Source organism: Ostrinia nubilalis, chromosome 5 (genome assembly GCF_963855985.1).
Source record: "Ostrinia nubilalis chromosome 5, ilOstNubi1.1, whole genome shotgun sequence".
Lineage (NCBI taxonomy): Eukaryota > Metazoa > Arthropoda > Insecta > Lepidoptera > Crambidae > Ostrinia > Ostrinia nubilalis.
Window position 1 is genome coordinate 2,011,587 of NC_087092.1, and position 21,152 is coordinate 2,032,738.

The following is a 21,152-nucleotide window of genomic DNA, read 5'->3' on the forward strand; positions in this document are numbered from 1 at the left end:
TAGAAGGGGGGGGGGGGGGGGGGTAGTCATACCCAGCTTCTGGCCGAGGGTGAGTCATACCTAGCTTATGCTTATGGACTGGGGGGAGGGGCTAGCCAGCTTCTGGCCCGGGGGGGGTCAAGTCATAACCAGTTTCTGGTTCTGACCTAGGGTGGGGGGGGGGGGGTAAGTCATACCCAGCTTCTGGCCTAGGGGGAGTCATACCCAGCTTATGCTTATGGCCTGGGGGGAGGGGCAAGCCTTACCCAGCTTCTGGCCTGGAGGGAGGGGGAAAGTCATACCCAGTTTCTGGCCTGGGGGGGGGGGGGGGGGGAAATCATACCCGACTTCTGGCCGAGGGGGAAGTCATGCCCAGCTTATGAGCTGGGGAGAGGAGAGGGGCGGGGGAGTCATACCCAGCTTCTAGGCTAAGATTAAATAGATTTCCAGGAAGGAGCAGCTGGCCCGCCCATGAGAACGGCGAATAGATAGGTAGGTACGTAGGTTTAACTCAGAAAAACTAAATAACAGACGTAGGTATTGCGTGTACATTGAAATGATCTTCATAGCAATGTCTTGTAGCCTAGGCAGAGTGTATCTGCCTCAGCTATACTTATTGTTAGAAGTAAATAAATTAATACTTATACATTTTTATATTTTACTTGGACGAAGATATGACTCTAACAACACTTATGAACACATTATTTGAATAAATCGCCAAATATACCACCGCGGAGAGCCTAATCGCGTCTCCGCGTTCCATTGAATCGTATGAGCGTATGGATTTTTTGCGATATTTTTCACAATTTCTATTTTTAAAAATTACCTATCGATAGCTTACTTTATTCTGATGAATAAATGTCATAACAAGTTTTTCTCTAAAACTGATAGTTTGGCTAGAAAAAAATATTTTCTATCCACGCAGTACGCCGGCAGCGTTCGAATCGGATATAGTGACGTCATCGGTCCCGCGCCGGGCGGTCAGTGAACTTTTTTAGTAATTTGGCCATAACTTCGTCAATTTTTGTCGTAGAACAAAAATTTTTGGACTGTATATTAAGGATTTCTTAGACCTATAAATCTGCATTCACAGCTAAAAATCGAAATGATCCTCATTATGAACCGATTTGAACAAATCTTTTTTCGGCGTATAGGTAATACCTCAAGGGTGGTCCCATTTAAATTTAATAATAAAAAAAACAACCCCCAAGGGTGGAAAATTGGGGATGAACTTTTTTATACGCAATATCTCCGCCGATTATAAACCAATTTGAACGATTATTTTTTTGTTGAATAGGTATTATCAAAAGGGTGGTTTCATGCGAATTTGAAGAAAATATTTCACCCCCAAGGGTGGAAAATTGGGGATGAACTTTTTTATACGCAATATCTCCGCCGATTATGAACCAATTTTTTTTGGTCTCAGTGTACTGCCTACCTTCAGTTGTAACATCAAGGTAATAATTAGTTAACTAAAAAGCAAGAAATAAGTAAAATTTTATAAAAAAAAATAAAACCGACTCCAAAAAACCTACACTAAAACGTAGAAAAATAATTACTAATTACCTACTTATTTATTAGGACGAATTATTAATATTTATGTAGGTATACCATGATTGATACTTTTGGAGTCGGTGCAGGCAAACTTTACATGTTTCATAATCTTGGCACCGACTCCAGAAGTATCAATCATGGTATACCTACATAAATATTAATAATTCGTCCTAATAAATAAGTAGGTAATTAGTAATTATTTTTCTACGTTTTAGTGTAGGTTTTTTGGAGTTGTTTTTTTTTTTTTTTTTTTTTTGTATTTGTCTAGTTTTGAGTCTTTCGAATATGTTATCGATAACATCGTACACCAAATACACAAACAACACACAACACTACCTCATACATTTTTTTTAGCCACGTAGCGTAGGACAAGGAATATATTTTTTCTGCCATGAATGAAATTGCAAGCAGTTCTTCTATTGGTTTTTTCCTATTGTTTGAACCAATCAAAGGAAAGCTTTAGAACAACGTCAAGATTTTAATGAACATGAGTGGTTCGTTCTGATTTTTCTACAGACAGCAGCAGACAAACCGTTTGACAGTTTAGGTTTAGTTCACAGATTAGAGAGTATGTCTAAACTATGGTTTAGTTTACGACGAAACGACAAGTTATTCCGTCCGTATTTCGGTCAAGAATTTTATTTCTATTTGCGTTGAAAATACTTTCTCTGGGATACCGTTAGATTAATTTACAAAATATATGCGCCAAACTCATGATATGGCTGATAATAATGTCTATATCTAACCCTTTCGACGTGTGTTGATGTGTCCATTCAAGTGTCTTTCGAAGTGCGGCTGATTGTGTGATGTTGATAACGTAATTTTTGTTACAAAAATGCACGAACTATTGAAACACGTTTTAAATGAAAGAGACCTGACTCGGGCGGGCGATATTTTCGCCATCCCGGACTCTGAAATAGTCGATGACCTGAATGAAGTGGTAAGTTAACATTATTCATTATTGTGCTTAGTAAACACTGGCGATACACGCATTTGCCGCTGGTTGGAGAGATATTTATTTTGTCAATCTTGATTAATCAACTTGTGTATCTTATCTAGCAATGATCCCTATCCATCTTGCAAATCTACATTGTTATGCAAAAGCTTCATGGAACTTAGAATCCCATTCCTTTAAACCTTATAGTTTTGGTACATGTTGCAACACACTATTGAATTCATTATTATTGTGTTAAGAGGAAAATTTGCATGGATATCATAAGTTTCTGTTGATAAAACATTTATGCAACTTGTGTAACCAGTTTGTTTACTATTTGTCATAAGAGCTGTATGGCTCATATTTGCAAACAGTCCTCATTGCAATGCTTTGTGCAGTAATTTTGATCTATTTATAGTTTGAGGAAACCATTAAAATGTAACAAAGGTATATAATGATACTTAGGGCAATTAATAAATAAGATGCATTCTCAATTTAACCCATCATTAACATCAATAGAAGTTTATTTTCAAACTTTACCTTCTATCTCACTTCACTTAACAGTTAACACCAGGTGCGATTGCGGTCAAATACCTGCTTTGTTACATTAAAAAAAATCTAAATCTATTACAGTTGAAGCAAATAACTGAAATTTCATCGCGACCAGACTATTGCCGCAATGACCGTGACCAAGCTCTCATAGAAATCTGTGTGACCAGAGTGACGTCTTGTATCAAAGAGACTGGGACGTTGGACAAATACTGTGGAGCGCTGGTGTCACTGCTGGAGTCATGCTTGCACCACAATTTGATGCCGCTGGGCCATTTGAGAGATGATGACCCTCCACATGCTAAAATTGCCTCTGATATTATTGCTTGTATTGTCTTGGTAAGTAGTTTTGTATAACTTAAATGTTTTAAGCCACATGTAATAAAGTAATTGAACTTAGAACACAAATACAATACCTCATTTACATTATGCCAATAATAGCTTTATATTCTGATACCAAGGTTGTGACCTCTATGTAAATTCAACCAAACATTTTGGTTTTAAATGCAACTTATTTATGTGCTTCTGGCACAATAGTTCTAAATAAAAATTTAAAGTACTGAAATTCAGTTCAATAGCACTTGAAATAACTGGCCCAACATAAAACCAACTTAAAGAAGAATAATACAAAATATGCATAAGAATTTGAAGTGCTAGCTAATAATAAACTAAATCTCAATAAATCTTTGTTTGTGATATCCTCTTCCTTCCATTGTAGTTTATTTGCAAGTCAAAGACTAGCACTGACTCCACTCTTTTGACTATAGTACTTTGTCAACAGGTCTCGTTTCCAGTACAAGCTGAAAAGGAGAACTATGGCAGCAAGAATATCATGGAGTTATTCCTGCCGGTGGCGGTTCAGTTTCTGCATAAGGGCAACCGCGAGATATCGCGGCACATGGCGCGCTATTTGTCACTGGCGGCAAATCACCACGCGGGGCTGCTCAAGCCGCACGTGCAGACCATTATGGACTCTATCATGTCTGGTGAGTGGTGCAAATTGCATGCAAATCAACTCAAAAGCTTTTGAATATGATCACTTTAAAATGTTAGCATAAATCAGGTTATATGTTATATTAAAGGTGGGTTAGATGTCTCAAGGACACAACAAATGCTAGACCAAAAAATGTTTTTTAAAGTGTGCAAAATATCATTGACCGTATTTTAAATTAAGTCCAGTTTTATTGCCTCTGTTGCAACATGCACTGATTAAATTGACTTTCTTTGCATGGAACCTTTTCAAATTGTTTTGCATGGGCCAGATCAAAAGCGTATATTCCTGATGGAAGATAATGGAGGACATCAGGAAAAAGTTGCGGTAAAGATTTCTTTATATTTATAAATATCACTTTGATTTATATTTATAAATATCACTTTTTTCCCCATGTCCGCCAGTGAGAGACATAATATGATAACAGGAATACACCAATCATAAGCCAGTTGCCCATCTCAATGTCTATCTCATTCCTCCAACAGGCAACTACCCTCTCTGCCGCATCCTGACCAACCTGTACGAGGTGTGTCCATCCCCGCTTGAGGGTCATGCCACGGCGTTAGTATCGCTGCTGCCTCACGCCGAGCAGGTGGAGAAGAACTCTCTGTTCGCGCTGTTCGAGCTCGTTGCTATGCGCCGCCCCGAGGCGCTTAGGACTTGTGTACCGCAGCTGCTGTCGTACTTGTGTCCAAATACTGCGGCGCAGGACGATCCGGGGTGCATGTGTGTGGATATCTTGCAAGTAAGATTCTTATTTTATTACCAATCTGTTCAAATTATGCAAAATTATTGGAGCAAATATTGTTTAACTCTCCTTTCAAAGTCTATTTTCTAAAGCCCAATCGACCTTCTAATTAGACAGCCTATTGATATATTGATATCCGGCTCGAAGGACCATTATGATGTACAGTGAGAGAAGTGCATCTAAAGTATATAAATGCGTTTCAAATTAAAGGCGCGAGGAAGCGCTGCAGTCACGCTACCATCATTTGAGTTTGTCACGGTAGTGGCGCTGCAACTGAACTTCTCGTAATGAGGGTTTTCGCGATTGAAAAATCCGCCAGATGGCAATACGTAGACGCGAGGTCCAAATGCTGCATGATTGGTGGATTTTGACATATCTGTCAATGTCATGTCAAAAATAACCACAGGCATTTTTCAATCGCGAAAACCCTCATTGTATGAAAACTAGTAGTGGTGCGGCGCGGTCCGCTATATGAGCTACCTTGCCTCCCACCGTCATACGTTAGTAAGGCGTGCGAGGGGGCACCGCGCCGAGACGTGGGGCTCGTGAGACTGGTCAGGCGAGAACAAAACGTGATGATGCGGCAAACGCGTCACAGTGGCGCCACTGCAGCGCTTCCTCATGACTCTAATTTGAAGACGCCCTAAATGAAAAATTCCCTTTTTTTTGTAGGTGATAGTGTGCGTCAGTCGGCGGCGGCCATCGCTCGTGGCCGAGCATACGGCGTGCATTCAGCGCGCCGCGCGGCCGCCGCACGCGACCCCGCGCGCGCTCGCGCTCGTGGCCGCCGCGCTCGCGCACCCCGGGTACACCGACAGGGTGCGCACACGCCCCGAGACCCCCGCCCTCCCCTCTAACCCCCTACAAATCTTCCGGGATCACTGTGATTCCCGCCCTCTTCCCTTTAGCACTCTGCGAACAGACTGCGGACCACTGGACCCCTGCCCCTCTCATCTGGCCCCCCACAAATCTTCCGGGATCACTGCGACTCCCGCCCCTCTCCCTTCCAGCTCCCCGCAATGACTGGACCCTCGCTTCTTCCCCTCCAGCCCCCCGTACATCTTACGCGATCACTGCGATTCCGCCCTTCAGCACTCTGCGACCACCGCCACCCCCGCCCACTTCCCTTTAGCGCCCCGCGATGACTACGACCCCTGTCCTCTCTTCCGGTCCTCCGTACACCCCTCGCGATCATTGCGATTCTCGCCTTCTTCCTTTCAGCACTCCTGCGACTCCCGCCCTCTTCCTTTCAGCACTCTACGACCACTGTGACCCCCTCCCCCTCCCCTCTGGTCCCTCGTACACTCCCCGCGATGACTACGACCCCTGTCTTCTCTCTTCCAACCTCCTGTACACCCCCCGCGATCAATGAGTCTCCCGCTCTCTCCTCTTTAGCGCCCCGAGACTACTGGACCTCGCCCCTCTCCCCTCAGTCCCCCCGCATACCTCCCGTGATCAATAAGACTCCCGCACCTCTCCCCTCCAGCCCCCCGTAAACCTCCCGCGATCACTGCTACTCGCGCCCTTTTCCCTTCTATTCCTCTGCAAACCACTGAACCCCTGCCACCTCCCCTTTGGCCTTCCTGCATACCTCCTGCAATCACTGCGATTCCAGCCCTCTTCTCTTCAGCGCTTTACGACCACTGTGACTCCCGCTACCTCTCCTCTAACCCCCCGCGACTACTGGACCTCTGCCCCCTCTTCTTCCAGTCCTCCGTACACCTCCCGCGACCACTGCGACTCCCGCCCCATCCCCTCCAGCACTCTATCATATGACCACTGTGACTCACGTCCTCTCCCCTTTGGCCTCCCCGCATACCTCCCGCGACCACTGCCACTCCCGCCCTCTTCCCTTCAGCACTCTACGACCACTGCGACTCCCTCTAAAGTCAAAGTCAAAGTCAAAATTTCTTTATTTGTTTAGACTAATAAATAGTTCTTACAAATCGTCATTTTGCTCTTAAGGAGCCTCTACATGTCTCATAATCTTTTTACCCTACCAGCGCTTCGAGACCAACATTTGGCAAGTGCTGAGAAGAAGCGCCGCAACAAACTCAGTCACCACTGTCTGCCGGTTAATATAAAAAAATAGAAATAGCAGGTACATTCGATTCAGGAGCAGTTCACTGAATTTACCATGCATTCTTGTATAGTGTATCTTATAAGAATGGGTATACAAAATTGCGTGGCATATTAAACAAGGTAGTGACGTGCTAATATCTAGACTTACAGATTACATACCCAAATACTAGTAGAAATGACTCGCATACATAAGTTGGAATAACTTGGATTGACCAGTCCCCGAAAGCAGCGCCTGTTCACAGACATGACGAGTGAACCAGCCATCGCTTCACTCGACCATATTAGAGGGAATGTAATCTAGCCCCCTGCGATCACTGAGACCCCCGCCCCTCCTCCCCTCTAGCCCCCCGAGACCACTAGCCCCCTGCCTCCTCCCCTTCAGAATCAGCCCTCCATACATCCCCGCGATTGCGCGACCCCACCTCCTTTTCATTACATATGAGTATAATGAGCTATTAATTTATGTACATGAAATTGTAGTTTCTAGACGTATACCATTCGTATTCAGTAGCTTTTAAAATTGTGACAGAACATCTTACTAGTTTGGCTTAGCCAGACCACAATTTTTTGACTACGGAGTATATTGAAATTGACATTAGCCTTAGAGTCTAGCATTAAATTCCCTTGTCAATCACAGGAACGAGCTCAGGAAGCGCTGAACTTCGTGCTAGAGCATTTGCCGGCGGCAGAGGGCGCGCAGGCGGCGCTGCTGCGGGAAGCGACAGCTCTGTGCAGCGCTTTCCCCGCGCTTTTCACTGAGCGCGTTCTAGCCGCCGTGAGGCACCACAGCAGGTCCGTACACATAGAGAAGAAAGAGAAGAAGTATGCTAATCTATGTATAGCAGCCTTTGGGGTTCGTCTTCGAACATAGGCCTCCTCTTCAACCTTCCACCGACTTCTGTCCCTGGCCACTTTCATCCAGTTTATACCAGCTTGTTGCCGGATGTCATTTGTCCATCTTTTAGGCGGTCTTAGAATACCGAAAAAACAAAAATGAAAGGGCTGACATGGACTACATACATAAGCAGGCGAAGAATTGACGCTTTCGTTCCACCTTTAGGCTGGTTTTACAGCCACGTTGTTCGTTGGCACTGATAGGCAACGCTGCTTAGCTTAGCTGATAAAACTGTTCCTGATTAAAAATATTTTAAATAACGGTCCGGTTGTCTTCGGGCTATTGATAAGTCAGTATTTGGCTCGTTAGGCCCGTTTAAGTCTCGAGGTAGTATATCAATTTACTTCTAGACTCAACACTCATTTACCATGCTTTAATAAGTGTAGTTTTCAATTTGTGCTTCATTCCAGCAATCGACCGAAAACCGAACCGTCACACGGCGAGATCAATAGAACATCTGGGGGCGTCACCATCGTGAAACTAGGAGGGCCCACGCCCACGCCTGCACCGACCGCGTCGGTCGCTACGTCATCGGTCGCGTCGACTGCGTCGGTCCCAGCCGCGTCGGTCCCGGCGGCCGGCTACACGCGGCGGGCCAAGTTAGGCGACTCGCGGAGTACGGGCCGCCTGCACCCCGGGCCTAACTCGCATCGGAGCATGACACGACTCAACGTGGCTGGTACGTGTAAATTCAGCACTTAACCGTAGGCCGTATACAGAAAGAAAACTGGAAACTTATAAGCGCTTACCAGCGCTTCTCAGCGCTGGTCCGTTCGTTCACAAAGGAAGCAAGTTCAATGGCATTTTATATGGCAGCGTCCAGCGCTGACCAGCGCGTGTTGAAACTTGTCGGCGCCGTTCAGTACTTATCGGCGCGCGTTCATATATTTTCCTGCGCGGGTTACCAGGGCTGTCGAGCGCCGGTAAGCGTTTATAAGTTTCCAGCTTTCTTTCTGTATACGGCCTTAGATATTTGGTCCCGGCCGCGTCGGTCCCGGCGGCCGGGTACACGCGGCGGGCCAAGTTAGGTGACTCGCGGAGCACCGGCCGCCTGCACCCCGGGCCTAACTCGCATCGCAGCATGACACGACTCAACGTGGCTGGTACGTGTAACTTCAGCACTTTAGATATTTGGTCCCGGCCGCGTCGGTCCCGGCGGCCGGCTACACGCGGCGGGCCAAGTTAGGTGACTCGCGGAGCACAGGCCGCCTGCACCCCGGGCCTAACTCGCATCGCAGCATGACACGACTCAACGTGGCTGGTACGTGTTCATTCAGCACTTTAGATGTTTGGTCCCGGCCGCGTCGGTCCCGGCGGCCGGGTACACGCGGCGGGCCAAGTTAGGTGACTCGCGGAGCACAGGCCGCCTGCACCCCGGGCCTAACTCGCATCGCAGCATGACACCGTGTCATTGACACGACACAACGTGGCTGTTACGTGTGCATTCTACTGAATTAGATTTTTTTTTAGGATGTCATCATATCATAGTATCTAACCAAATGTGACGTCATCTGTGCTAGTGTCAGTCTCATTTGTATCGTAATTTATAAAATAAAAAATTTAGTCTGCTACTTTGTTGGCGTGTAAACTAACCTATTTTATAACCTACGTGCTATTCTGATGTTTGCTATAAAATTGGAAAGTTTCACAAAATACATCCAGTAACAGTCACCCGTCCTTACAAACTTCGCGTTTATAAGAACATGTCATTTTATTGTCATCAGGTGGTTCAGTGGGCGGCCTTCACAAAAGCATGACAAGACTGTCTTCATCACAGCAAATCAACTCTCAGCAAAACGTTAACGGTCCACCTACCACAGGTAATTTTATAAATCAATAAATAGTAAGTCAACTAATTTGGCGGAAAAGTAACGCCAATAACCTAGTTTTTGTACAAAAAACTATGGAAGAAGCTTTTTCGGTGTTTTACAGCTCATAAAGGGGACTGACGTCAACTTCCCTATCATTTTGGGGCCATTCATTTATTACGTATACATACTATATCTTATATTTTCTTACAAGGGGGTGGGAGGGAGTCTCGATAGTTCTTACGTAAGATCACAAAAATGCGCAAAATAAAAAATATACAATTTAACGTGTACTATAATTTTTTTAATTTAGATTCTTACGTAATAAATATTAATCAGGGGGGAGGAGGGGGTCAGCCTATTCTTATTTTTTCTTATAATAGGGGAGGAGGGAGTCAAAAAATAGCGAAAATAGCCTTACGTAATAAATGAATGGCCCCTATTAGGCCCTTTTCACACGTCCCGGTTGCCGGCTAACCGGCGCCGGCTATATGGTGTATGGGCATGGTACGTAACTTTCACATGTTCCGGCGTAATTAATCCGGCATGCCCATACACTTCACGACCGGCGCCGGTTAACCGGCAACCGGGACGTGTGAAAAGGGCCTTACTGTGTTGTGTGTTATCAAGTGTTGATGGTTTCTGTCGTTTCAGGCAGCAAGCCGGCCAACGCATCGCCGCCGCGCGCGCCGCGTCCCGCCGCCCGCAGTCATCACCACAACATCCTCATCGGCTCCGCCGGCTCCACGCACATTGTGAGTTTCACAACATCATACATACAGGGTGGAATTCTGTAATGCCACCTGAAGGGAAAGTACTCTTAATAATTTAGATAGAAAATTTTACTCAAAGAAAACATTCCTTTATTTTTGAAAAGAAATAGAACTGCATTCAACGATTTCCAAAAATTTGCTTGCTACACTCGGGAATCGAACCAACTAAAATCTGTTAAAAATTACACCCTGTATTTTTATTGCATCGATCGTTAGGGTTAAGTATAAGGATGAAATCTCTCAAACAAACTTGATAAATCAAATGAAAGGAAAAGCATGAAATCTTAAATTATTGTAATTATTTACAGAAAATTGTATGGTATGATGGTAATTTTTTGAAACAATTTCGAAAATCTTTGAATGCAGTTGTCTTCTTTTCAAAAATAAAGGAATGTTTTTTTTGAGTAAAATTTTCTATCTACTGTATTAAGGGTACTTTCCCTCCAGGTGGCATTACAAAATTCCACCCTGTATTTAGCACTTTTAAATGTTTCGTGTATAAAATTAAGTCCCTGTTTCTATAGCCTAATCTCTACTAGAGGCAGCCTTGGGTGAAGCGGCAGCCTCGATCCGCGGTTGTTTAAATAGAGATGCTGCCTCAAACTGAGGCCAACTCGTTGCGAGACAAATTTTGTCGCCGCGGACTGAGCCACATTTTGTCGCTCGGGGCGAGGCAGCCACTCGGCCCAAAGCTGCCTCTAGTGGATTTTCAACCGACTTCAAAAAAAGGAGGAGGTTCTCAATTCGACCCGTATGTTTTTTTTTTCTATGTTTGTTACGCGATAACTCCGTCAATTATGAACCGATTTGACCAAATCTTTTTTCGGCGTATAGGTAATACCTCAAGGGTGGTCCCATTTAAATTTAATAATAAAAAAAACAACCCCCAAGGGTGGAAAATTGGGGATGAACTTTTTTAAACGCAATATCTCCGCCGATTATAAACCAATTTGAACGATAATTTTTTTGTTGAATAGGTATTATCAAAAGGGTGGTTTCATGCGAATTTGAAGAAAATATTTCACCCCCAAGGGTAAAAAATTGGGGATGAACTTTTTTATACGCAATATCTCCGCCGATTATGAACCAATTTGAACGATTTTTTTTTTGAATAGGTATTATCATATTTTTTTAATTTTTAGTTTTTTTTTGTGTTCATGCATTTGAAGTCGGTTATATATTTTTTAAAAAGTTAATTATTAGTAATCAATGTCGAATCTTCACTTTATTGACACATCGTCATTTTAAATCGGATATTTTTGAATTAATATATTTTGATTTCGAGTATCTTATCATGTTAATGCGTCTAATGCTCGTTTTGACTATCAATCCCTAATTTTTAAGTGACCCCTGTGGTAACATATAACAGGAATTTTGTTTTCATAGGGGTCACTTAAAAATTAGGCATTGATGGTGAAAACGGGCATAAGTAGTCTAATTCTTTACGTCGTTTATTTATCATTCGCAAAATAGTTTGTTTAACATTATTAAAATGTTCTTGTAGAGTTCGGGAACCACGATAATATCGGGACCACCAGCGCTGCAACAGTCCATCGCAGTGAGCGCGCGCTCGTCGGACGCGCTCGCGCCGGCGCCCGCGCTGGGCCACGTGGCCGTCGTCTCCTCGCACGCCTGCGCCGCGCCCGCCATCATATCGCAAGGTCAGTGCTGCAGCCGTCATATCACAAGGTCACTGCTGCAGTCCATCGCCGGCGCCCGCGCTGGGCCACGTGGCCGTCGTCTCCTCGCACGCCTGCGCCGCGCCCGCCATCATATCGCAAGGTCAGTGCTGCAGCCGTCATATCACAAGGTCACTGCTGCAGTCCATCGCAGTGAGCGCACGCTCGTCGGACGCGCTCGCGCCGGCGCCCGCGCTGGGCCACGTGGCCGTCGTCTCCTCGCACGCCTGCGCCGCGCCCGCCATCATATCGCAAGGTCAGTGCTGCAGCCGTCATATCACAAGGTCACTGCTGCAGTCCATCGCCGGCGCCCGCGCTGGGCCACGTGGCCGTCGTCTCCTCGCACGCCTGCGCCGCGCCCGCCATCATATCGCAAGGTCAGTGCTGCAGCCGTCATATCACAAGGTCACTGCTGCAGTCCATCGCCGGCGCCCGCGCTGGGCCACGTGGCCGTCGTCTCCTCGCACGCCTGCGCCGCGCCCGCCATCATATCGCAAGGTCAGTGCTGCAGCCGTCATATCACAAGGTCACTGCTGCAGTCCATCGCAGTGAGCGCACGCTCGTCGGACGCGCTCGCGCCGGCGCCCGCGCTGGGCCACGTGGCCGTCGTCTCCTCGCACGCCTGCGCCGCGCCCGCCATCATATCGCAAGGTCAGTGCTGCAGCCGTCATATCACAAGGTCACTGCTGCAGTCCATCGCAGTGAGCGCGCGCTCGTCGGACGCGCTCGCGCCGGCGCCCGCGCTGGGCCACGTGGCCGTCGTCTACGCGTCTACGTATTGCCATCTGGCGGATTTTTCAGTCGCGAAAACCCTCATTACGAGCGACTTAGTAGAAAAATATTCGCTATGGAAAGAAGAAACGCGTACGCGTGTGGTGCGCTAGATGGCGATACAATAACTTCTTGTAGCAGCCCTATCGCATCGGCACAGTACCGATAACTGACGTATGTAAACGAAACGGACTCTTTTGAGGAGCAAAATTACACCATATTTTTGACGACATTGATTAGACATTTTTTTTTAAATGCCTTTGTCAAGAAAACTTTCTATACGTAATCCAATTTCACCACGGGGAAAACGAGACAAAAAAAGATGAGTCGTGTTATAAGCACTCGATAGAGTTTTTTCTTCATTCAACTTCAGCGGAACCAGATAAAGTCAAAATTTCTTTATTTGTATAGATAGTACTTACAAATCGTCAAATATTTTGCTCTTAAGGAGCCTCTACATGTCTCATAACAGTCGAACTCAGTTGAAGAATGCTCCGCTCCGCTTTGGTAAAACAATACCTACAATGATTTTATGATTCCGTTGGTTCAAGTGATACAGTTCCAAGTTGGAAGCTAAATGACATTTTAATTACAATTCCAATTAAGTTAAAAATGTGTAACATAGTTAACATCGCAAAATATTCTCGCTAGATCTGTTAATGATGCGTGAATAATTAAAAGGAAGAATGTCGTAACGGAGTAATCAGGCGGTGGATGTCAATGACTAGCTTTAAAATCTTATTGCATAGTTCACTCAAATTGTAGTTTATCTTCATAATCTGTAATAAAAAATATGTTCTGGTAATGAGCCAATAAGTTTTTTTGCAGTAGTTAGTGAGTATAATAAGAAGCGAAGTGTCCGCTGAACATGTTGTGTTTCTAATATTGCTTTGTATGAAAGTGGCGTAAGATTAGACTAAAGAAGAAATATGCGAAGAATAGGCCTCCTCAACCCGTCTAGTCAGCGTGGGGGGTATAGGCCAAATGCTCCATTTACATCTGGTAAATTATAAAGGGTAATTCTCCTGCAGTGGAGATATAATGACCTGGGTTCCGATTGTGCTAAAGATTTTCAACTGCAAAGCGACTGGACGACGAGTGAAATTCAGCTGTTTGCACAAATCCGTATCGCGGTGTCGCTTTGACAGCTAGATCAAACGAAGCTGTAACGTGAACGGAACGCTACTGCGTATTTGTGTAAAAGTTTAAATCAAAATTCTACTATTATTGATATTATGATTAAATGTCTTTTATGTGTGCATGGAACGGTTCGGAACAAACTGCATTGAATCTATATTGCATGTTGTGTCAGCCTATAATTGTTGTTGCATTGTAACTTTGTTCATAATTGTTATTTTTAAGTGTACATGTTGTTATGTAACAATGTTGGTAGACCTAATAAATCCCAACTAATATTATAAATGCGAAAGTAACTCTGTCTGTCTGTCTGTCTGTTACGCTTTCCCGCTTAAACCTCGCAACCGATTTTGATGAAATTTGGCATAGAGATAGTTTGAGTCCCGGGAAAGAACATAGGATAGTTTTTATCCCGGTTTTTGAAACAGGGACGCGCGCGATAAAGTTTTTCTGTGACAGACAAAATTCCACGCGGGCGAAGCCGCGGGCGGAAAGCTAGTAAATAAATAAAGCTGACAGAAAGCTACTTTTTCTCAAACGCAAGTCAAACGCTTCACGAACATTTTCTGTGTTTTAGTGAAAAAATAAGGTGTTCGGACTTCTGATGATGGAAGTGGCAAATCTTAAGCCGAACGTCCACCACCGGCTAAACTAAGTTAGTTTAGCTTAGCTCGCATAGTTGAGCCAGTTTTTCATACATGTGCGTCCACCGTTTTAGTCTTTATCAATCACACAATAAGTTTATTCGTAGGTTCCGGCGGGACGGCGGCGGCGGCGGCGGCGGCGGGTCCGGCGGCGACGGCGGCGGGCAGCCCGGCGGCGGCGGCGCGGCGCGGCAACAACACCAGCGTCACCATGATCAACTCCAACCGCATCAGCGTGTTTGAGCCCTACCCTATGCGTGACACTGTCCAGGTACAATTTTTGTTGCATAATCGCCATTACAACTACCTGAGATCCCGTAGTATTTAGTTTCAACAGCAAACAGCAAGCTAGCTGTGATTATTTAATCAAGCATTTTTGTAAAATAGCACCCATTTATCACTCCTGTCATCAGTGTTTCTTCCTTGAAGTCCTTTCGTTTATACATCAGGAGCCATGACTTTTTCCAATATGTTAATTTCCTTAAACGTTTTGCACCATATTATTAGTCTCGTATCGATCATCGAAACAAGGTGTCAATCAGCAACCTACTGTTTTTTGTGTGTGTATTTAATATTCATATTTTTGCAGCACTTTTGCGAGAAACACTTGGACAAGATCAAAGCTTACATGGACAACGTGTCGTTGCGGCTGCCGCCGCCCGCCAAGTGCACCATCGAAGGTGAGTTGCACAGATCGTGATATTTGAACGATACAGTATTAGATTTGATCAATTTGACTTTTGAAATCTTATGTGTATCTCAACAACTGCCTTTTATGTGTTCGAAAAGGATTCTAAATTCGGTGTACGTACGTGGCATGAATCACTGCGGTACAAGCTGATTTGTATTTGTTTCCTCGCTTAGAGCGTCGTTCAAAGTAGCAGGCGCAGGCGCATTGCCTGTTCACGCGCGTGATATTACTATATTGACGTGACAAGTCGTGTATAATGCGCGATCCAGTTACTGCGACTACTCGGGAGGTCCTGGTGATAAACAGGTCCTTGCTCGGCTCTCCGTTGACGTTCTCTATGTTGACGTGACAAGTCGTGTATAATCCGTGTGTTTCCTTACCCAGAGCGTCGCTCGAAGAAACAAGCGCGTTTACAATTCGCGTGCGGTTGGCGCGGGCCGCACTGCCTGCTCACGCGCGTGATAGTACTATGTTGACGTGACAAGTCGTGTATAATCCGTGTGTTTCCTTACCCAGAGCGTCGCTCGAAGAAGCAGGCGCGTTTACAATTCGCGTGCGGTTGGCGCGGGCCGCACTGCCTGCTCACGCGCGTGATAGTACTATGTTGACGTGACAAGTCGTGTATAATCCATGTGTTTCCTTACGCAGAGCGCCGCTCGAAGAAACAAGCACGTTTACAATTCGCATGCGGTCGTCGCGGGCCGCACTGCCTGTTCACGCGCGCTATAGTAGTTGATGTGACAAGTCGCGTATAATTCGTATGTTTCCTTATCCAGAGCGTCGCTCAAAGAAGCAGGCGCGTTTACAGTTTGCGTGCAGTCGCAGCGGGTCGCACTGCCTATTCACGCGCGCGATAGTACTATGTTGACGTGACAAGTCGTGTATAATCCGTGTGTTTCCTTACCCAGAGCGCCGCTCGAAGAAACAAGCGCGTTTACAGTTCGCGTGCAGTCGCCGCGGGCCGCACTGCCTATTCGCGCGCGCGATTGTAATATACATATTGACATGACAAGTTGGGTATAATGCGTGACTTGTATTTTTTCACTCAGAGCGCCGCTCGAAGAAACAAGCGCGTTTACAATTCGCATGCGGTCGCCGCGGGCCGCACTGCCTGTTCACGCGCGGGATAGTACTATGTTGACGTGACAAGTCGTGTATAATCCGTGTGTTTCCTTACCCAGAGCGTCGCTCGAAGAAGCAGGCGCGTTTACAATTCGCATGCGGTCGCCGCGGGCCGCACTGTCTGTTCACGCGCGGGATAGTACTATGTTGACGTGACAAGTCGTGTATAATCCGTGTGTTTCCTTACCCAGAGCGTCGCTCGAAGAAGCAGGCGCGTTTACAATTCGCATGCGGTCGCCGCGGGCCGCACTGCCTGTTCACGCGCGGGATAGTACTATGTTGACGTGACAAGTCGTGTTTAATTCGTGTGTGTTTCCTTACCCAGAGCGTCGCTCGAAGAAACAAGCACGTTTACAATTCGCATGCGGTCGCCGCGGGCCGCACTGCCTATTCGCGCGCGCGCTATTCTGCGTTCGCACGCGCGCGCCTCGCGTGTGGATCCACCTGATGTTCCTGGCGCTACAGGCGCGCCACGCATCGGCGCTGTCGTCGCGCGACCCCACCGTGGCGTCACTCAAGCACTGCTGGGACATCCTCAAGTGCGAGAACAAGACCTTCCTTACTGTCGTCACCAGCGCCTTTCCCGGCCTCAAGGTAAGCATAATAGGTACCTTCAATTCACAAGCCCATGTATACTCCTCGTTTCAGCCAAATGATGTCCACTGCTGTGCTGGACAAAGACCTCTCAAAAAGAGTTCCATAACGACTGATCTTGCGCTACCCGCATCTAAGACTTTCGCCAGATCGTCGGTCCACCTAGTGTGGGGTTTGTCCTCACTACGTCTATTGCCCCGAGGTCGTCACTCGTCAGTTGATAACTTTTCTGCTTCAGCGGTCATCAGCTCTGCGAGTTATGTGCCCCGCCCATTGCCACTCGATAGTCCTTATGGCATGGGTATGTGACTTAGCAAACTTTCAAGGAACTGCTAATCTGCTTTACATAGAAAATTCAACTACATTTATCTCTAAATACTCAAATTACACAGCATTAACTGAGATTCTGCTCACTTTAGATACTGGCGAACTTTAAACATCATAGGGCTTTCCAGTGACTCTTCTTCCAGGAGCAGGAGAGGGTGGCCTTTTAGATTAGTCTGTTTGTTCGCTAGTTTGCGTTGCTGCCGAGTATGAGGGTCACTCGCTAGTGACTCCACCTATACAACACTGACAGAACCTATATGCTTCCAGGCGCGGGAGATGGTGGCCTTTTAGATAACTTTATTTAGGGCCTGTCGACGAGTTGAAAATTCGCGCGTAAATCTCGTTATACAATACGCTCGTGTTCGCGCGTAGGATTCGTGACGAATTCGCCCTCCTGGACAGGCCCTTATTCGTTGGTTGGCGTTGCTAGCGAGTACGAGTGTGTGACTCGCCAGTAACTCTAACTTAACAGTAACGCTCCTAAAAGTCTTCGTACTTTCAGGAGCAAGAGATGGTGGCGGACGAGCTGCGCGCGGCGGGCTTCTTCGACGTGTTCTCGGTGCCGGGCGGCGCGCCGCAGCAGCCCTGGCGCTGCTTCCTGTGCGCACACCCCGAGCGCGCACAGGGCTTCGTGGCCGGCGCCGCGCCCGTCATCGAGGGCCAGCTGCAGGAGAAGAAGGGCCGCTGGCGCCTCTTCCGGCGCTGGCGCACCAGATACTTCACGCTCTCCGCCGCGCACCTGTCCTGCAAGGGCTCGGTACGTGACGTCACTCGCACCAGACACTGTGCGCGCACCCCGAGCGCGCACAGGGCTTCGTGGCCGGCGCCGCGCCCGTCATCGAGGGCCAGCTGCAGGAGAAGAAGGGCCGCTGGCGCCTCTTCCGGCGCTGGCGCACCAGATACTTCACGCTCTCCGCCGCGCACCTGTCCTGCAAGGGCTCGGTACGTGACGTCACTCGCACCAGACACTGTGCGCGCACCCCGAGCGCGCACAGGGCTTCGTGGCCGGCGCCGCGCCCGTCATCGAGGGCCAGCTGCAGGAGAAGAAGGGCCGCTGGCGCCTCTTCCGGCGCTGGCGCACCAGATACTTCACGCTCTCCGCCGCGCACCTGTCCTGCAAGGGCTCGGTACGTGACGTCACTCGCACCAGACACTGTGCGCGCACCCCGAGCGCGCACAGGGCTTCGTGGCCGGCGCCGCGCCCGTCATCGAGGGCCAGCTGCAGGAGAAGAAGGGCCGCTGGCGCCTCTTCCGGCGCTGGCGCACCAGATACTTCACGCTCTCCGCCGCGCACCTGTCCTGCAAGGGCTCGGTACGTGACGTCACTCGCACCAGATACCTCTCCTGCAAGGGCTCGGTACGTGACGTCACTCGCACCAGATACCTCTCCTGCAAGGGCTCGGTACGTGACGTCACTCGCACTTAGATACCTCTCCTGCAAGGGCTCGGTACGTGACGTCACTCGCACCAGATACCTCTCCTGCAAGGGCTCGGTACGTGACGTCACTCGCATCTGATATCTCTCCTGCAAGGGCTCGGTACGTGACGTCACTCGCACCAGATATCTCTCCTGCAAGGGTTCGGTACGTGACGTCACTCGCTCCAGATACTTCACGCTCTCCGCCGCCCACCTGTCCTGCAAGGGCTCGGTACGTGACGTCACTCCTCCATCAATAGCTGCGTCCACACCGGGCGCATAGGCTTGTGAATCATGCTTGTCATCCTGCTCAATCAATAGCAAGATAAGCAGGATGTCAAGGCTACAGCTTGATCGCCAATATAAAACCCAACCAGTGAAGGTCAAGTTTGTCCCGGGCGAAAGACCCGCAACGAAATTAATCGGAAGAATATAGGTGGAGGTCAAAGTAAAGGTTCAACTTCCCTCCATTGCAAAACGGATGATTATCTGGATTTTTTCTTACCACTACTTCAGTGACTAATCATTAAGAAGTCTTTAAAGTCCGGTCGCCGAGCAGATAGAATTGCGTACAATGACCCCAAGCTACCCAACCTTATCGCTGTTCGACGACCGGACTAGCAAAAAACACAATGTAAATATTCCTTAAACATTCCAGAGCGGCGGCGAGAGCATAGACATCAACCAGATCCGCTCGGTGAAGGTGTCCCGCGGCGCGCGCAACATCCCCAAGGCGTTCGAAATCTTCACGGGCGACCAGACGCTCATCCTCAAGCCCAAGCACGGCAAGGACGCCGAGCAGTGGGTGCAATGCCTTAGCATCGCCGTCGCCCACTCGCAAGCGCGTGATGCGCCCGCCAAGGCCAATAGTCTGCCCGCCCGCGGACTCACGCTCAAGAGCTTCTAGTAAGTTCTACTAGGCCTGTTCATCTAGCGAGTTTGCATCGAAAACAAAACACGCGCGACACACCTGAGATATCTAATCGACAGGACAATCACGAGCTAGCATCGTGTACTCGTAGGCTAAGCACGGCAAGGACGCCGAGCAGTGGGTGCAGTGCCTTAGCATCGCCGTCGCCCACTCTCAAGCGCGCGACGCGCCCGCCAAGGCCAACAGCCTGCCCGCCCGCGGACTCACGCTCAAGAGCTTCTAGTAAGTTCTACCAAGCCTGTTCAACTCCGCGAGTTTGCATCGAAAACAAAACACGCGCGACACACCTAATCACGAGCTAGCATCGTGTACTCGTAGGCTAAGCTTCTTAGCATCGCCGTCGCGCACTCGCAAGCGCGCGACGCGCCCGCCAAGGCCAACAGTCTGCCCGCCCGTGGACTTACGCTCAAGAGCTTCTAGTAAGTTCTACATTCTGCCCGTAAACTGCATTATGCTTCAGTGTATCAAACTTGATATCGTCGTGAACTCGTAGGTTAGGAACGTCGGCTAAGGCCAACAGCCTGCCCGCCTGCCCGTCTCACGCTCAAGAGCTTCTAGTAAGTTCTATACATACTTTATATTAGAGCTGGCATCGTGTACTCGTAGGCTAAGGACGACGGCTATGGCCAACAGTCTGCCAGCGCGTGGCCTCACGCTCAAGAGCTTCTAGTAAGTTCTACCAAGCCTGTTCAACTCCGCGAGTTTGCATCGAAAACAAAACACGCGCGACACACCTGAGATATCTAATCGACAGGACAATCACGAGCTAGCATCGTGTACTCGTAGGCTAAGCACGGCAAGGACGCCGAGCAGTGGGTGCAGTGCCTTAGCATCGCCGTCGCCCACTCGCAAGCGCGCGACGCGCCCGCCAAGGCCAATAGTCTGCCCGCCCGTGGACTTACGCTCAAGAGCTTCTAGTAAGTTCCACATTCTGTCCGCAAACTGCATTATGCTTCAGTACATCAAACTTGTTATCGTCGCACACTCGCAGGCGCGCGACGTGCCCGCCAAGGCCAACAGTCTGCCCGCCCGCGGACTCACGCTCAAGAGCTTCTAGTAAGTTCCACATTCTGTCCGCAAACTGCATTATGCTTCAGTGTATCAAACTTGATATCGTCGTGAACTCGTAGGTTAGGAACGTCGGCTAAGGCCAACAGCCTGCACGCTCAAGAGCTTCTAGTAAGTTCTATACATACTTTATATTAGAGCTGGCATCGTGTACTCGTAGGCTAAGGACGACGGCTATGGCCAATAGTCTGCCCGCCCGTGGACTCACGCTCAAGAGCTTCTAGTAAGTTCTACCAAGCCTGTTCAACTCCGCGAGTTTGCATCGAAAACAAAACACGCGCGACACACCTGAGATATCTAATCGACAGGACAATCACGAGCTAGCATCGTGTACTCGTAGGCTAAGCACGGCAAGGACGCCGAGCAGTGGGTGCAATGCCTCAGCATCGCCGTCGCCCACTCGCAGGCGCGCGACGCGCCCGCCAAGGCCAATAGTCTGTCTGCCCGTGGCCTCACGC

General features: G+C 47.9%; 1 protein-coding gene across 1 annotated transcript; it reads left to right on the plus strand.

Moving 5' to 3' along the window:
- Window positions 1–1,897: 1,897 nt before the first annotated feature.
- LOC135072109 (protein melted) lies at window positions 1,898–20,792 on the plus strand. The gene is made up of 19 exons (XM_063966061.1): window positions 1,898–2,080; window positions 2,124–2,473; window positions 3,101–3,355; window positions 3,798–4,002; window positions 4,493–4,752; window positions 5,428–5,574; window positions 7,475–7,629; window positions 8,143–8,411; window positions 8,549–8,594; window positions 8,702–8,835; window positions 9,457–9,552; window positions 10,195–10,295; window positions 11,818–12,856; window positions 14,652–14,815; window positions 15,134–15,224; window positions 15,754–15,771; window positions 16,683–16,951; window positions 17,781–18,035; window positions 19,354–20,792. Exons 2-19 carry the CDS (start codon window positions 2,369–2,371, stop codon window positions 19,600–19,602), a joined length of 3,858 nt encoding a protein of 1,285 aa, XP_063822131.1. The 5' UTR covers window positions 1,898–2,080; window positions 2,124–2,368; the 3' UTR covers window positions 19,603–20,792.
- Window positions 20,793–21,152: the final 360 nt, after the last annotated feature.

Excerpts from the sequence above, each read along its gene's own strand:
- LOC135072109 (XM_063966061.1), top strand. The coding sequence starts at position 2,369 with ATGCACGAACTATTGAAACACGTTTTAAATGAAAGAGACCTGACTCGG. Across the intron at positions 5,575-7,474 it reads ACCCCGGGTACACCGACAGG|GAACGAGCTCAGGAAGCGCT; the intron begins GTGCGCACACGC and ends TGTCAATCACAG. Across the intron at positions 7,630-8,142 it reads GCCGTGAGGCACCACAGCAG|CAATCGACCGAAAACCGAAC; the intron begins GTCCGTACACAT and ends GCTTCATTCCAG.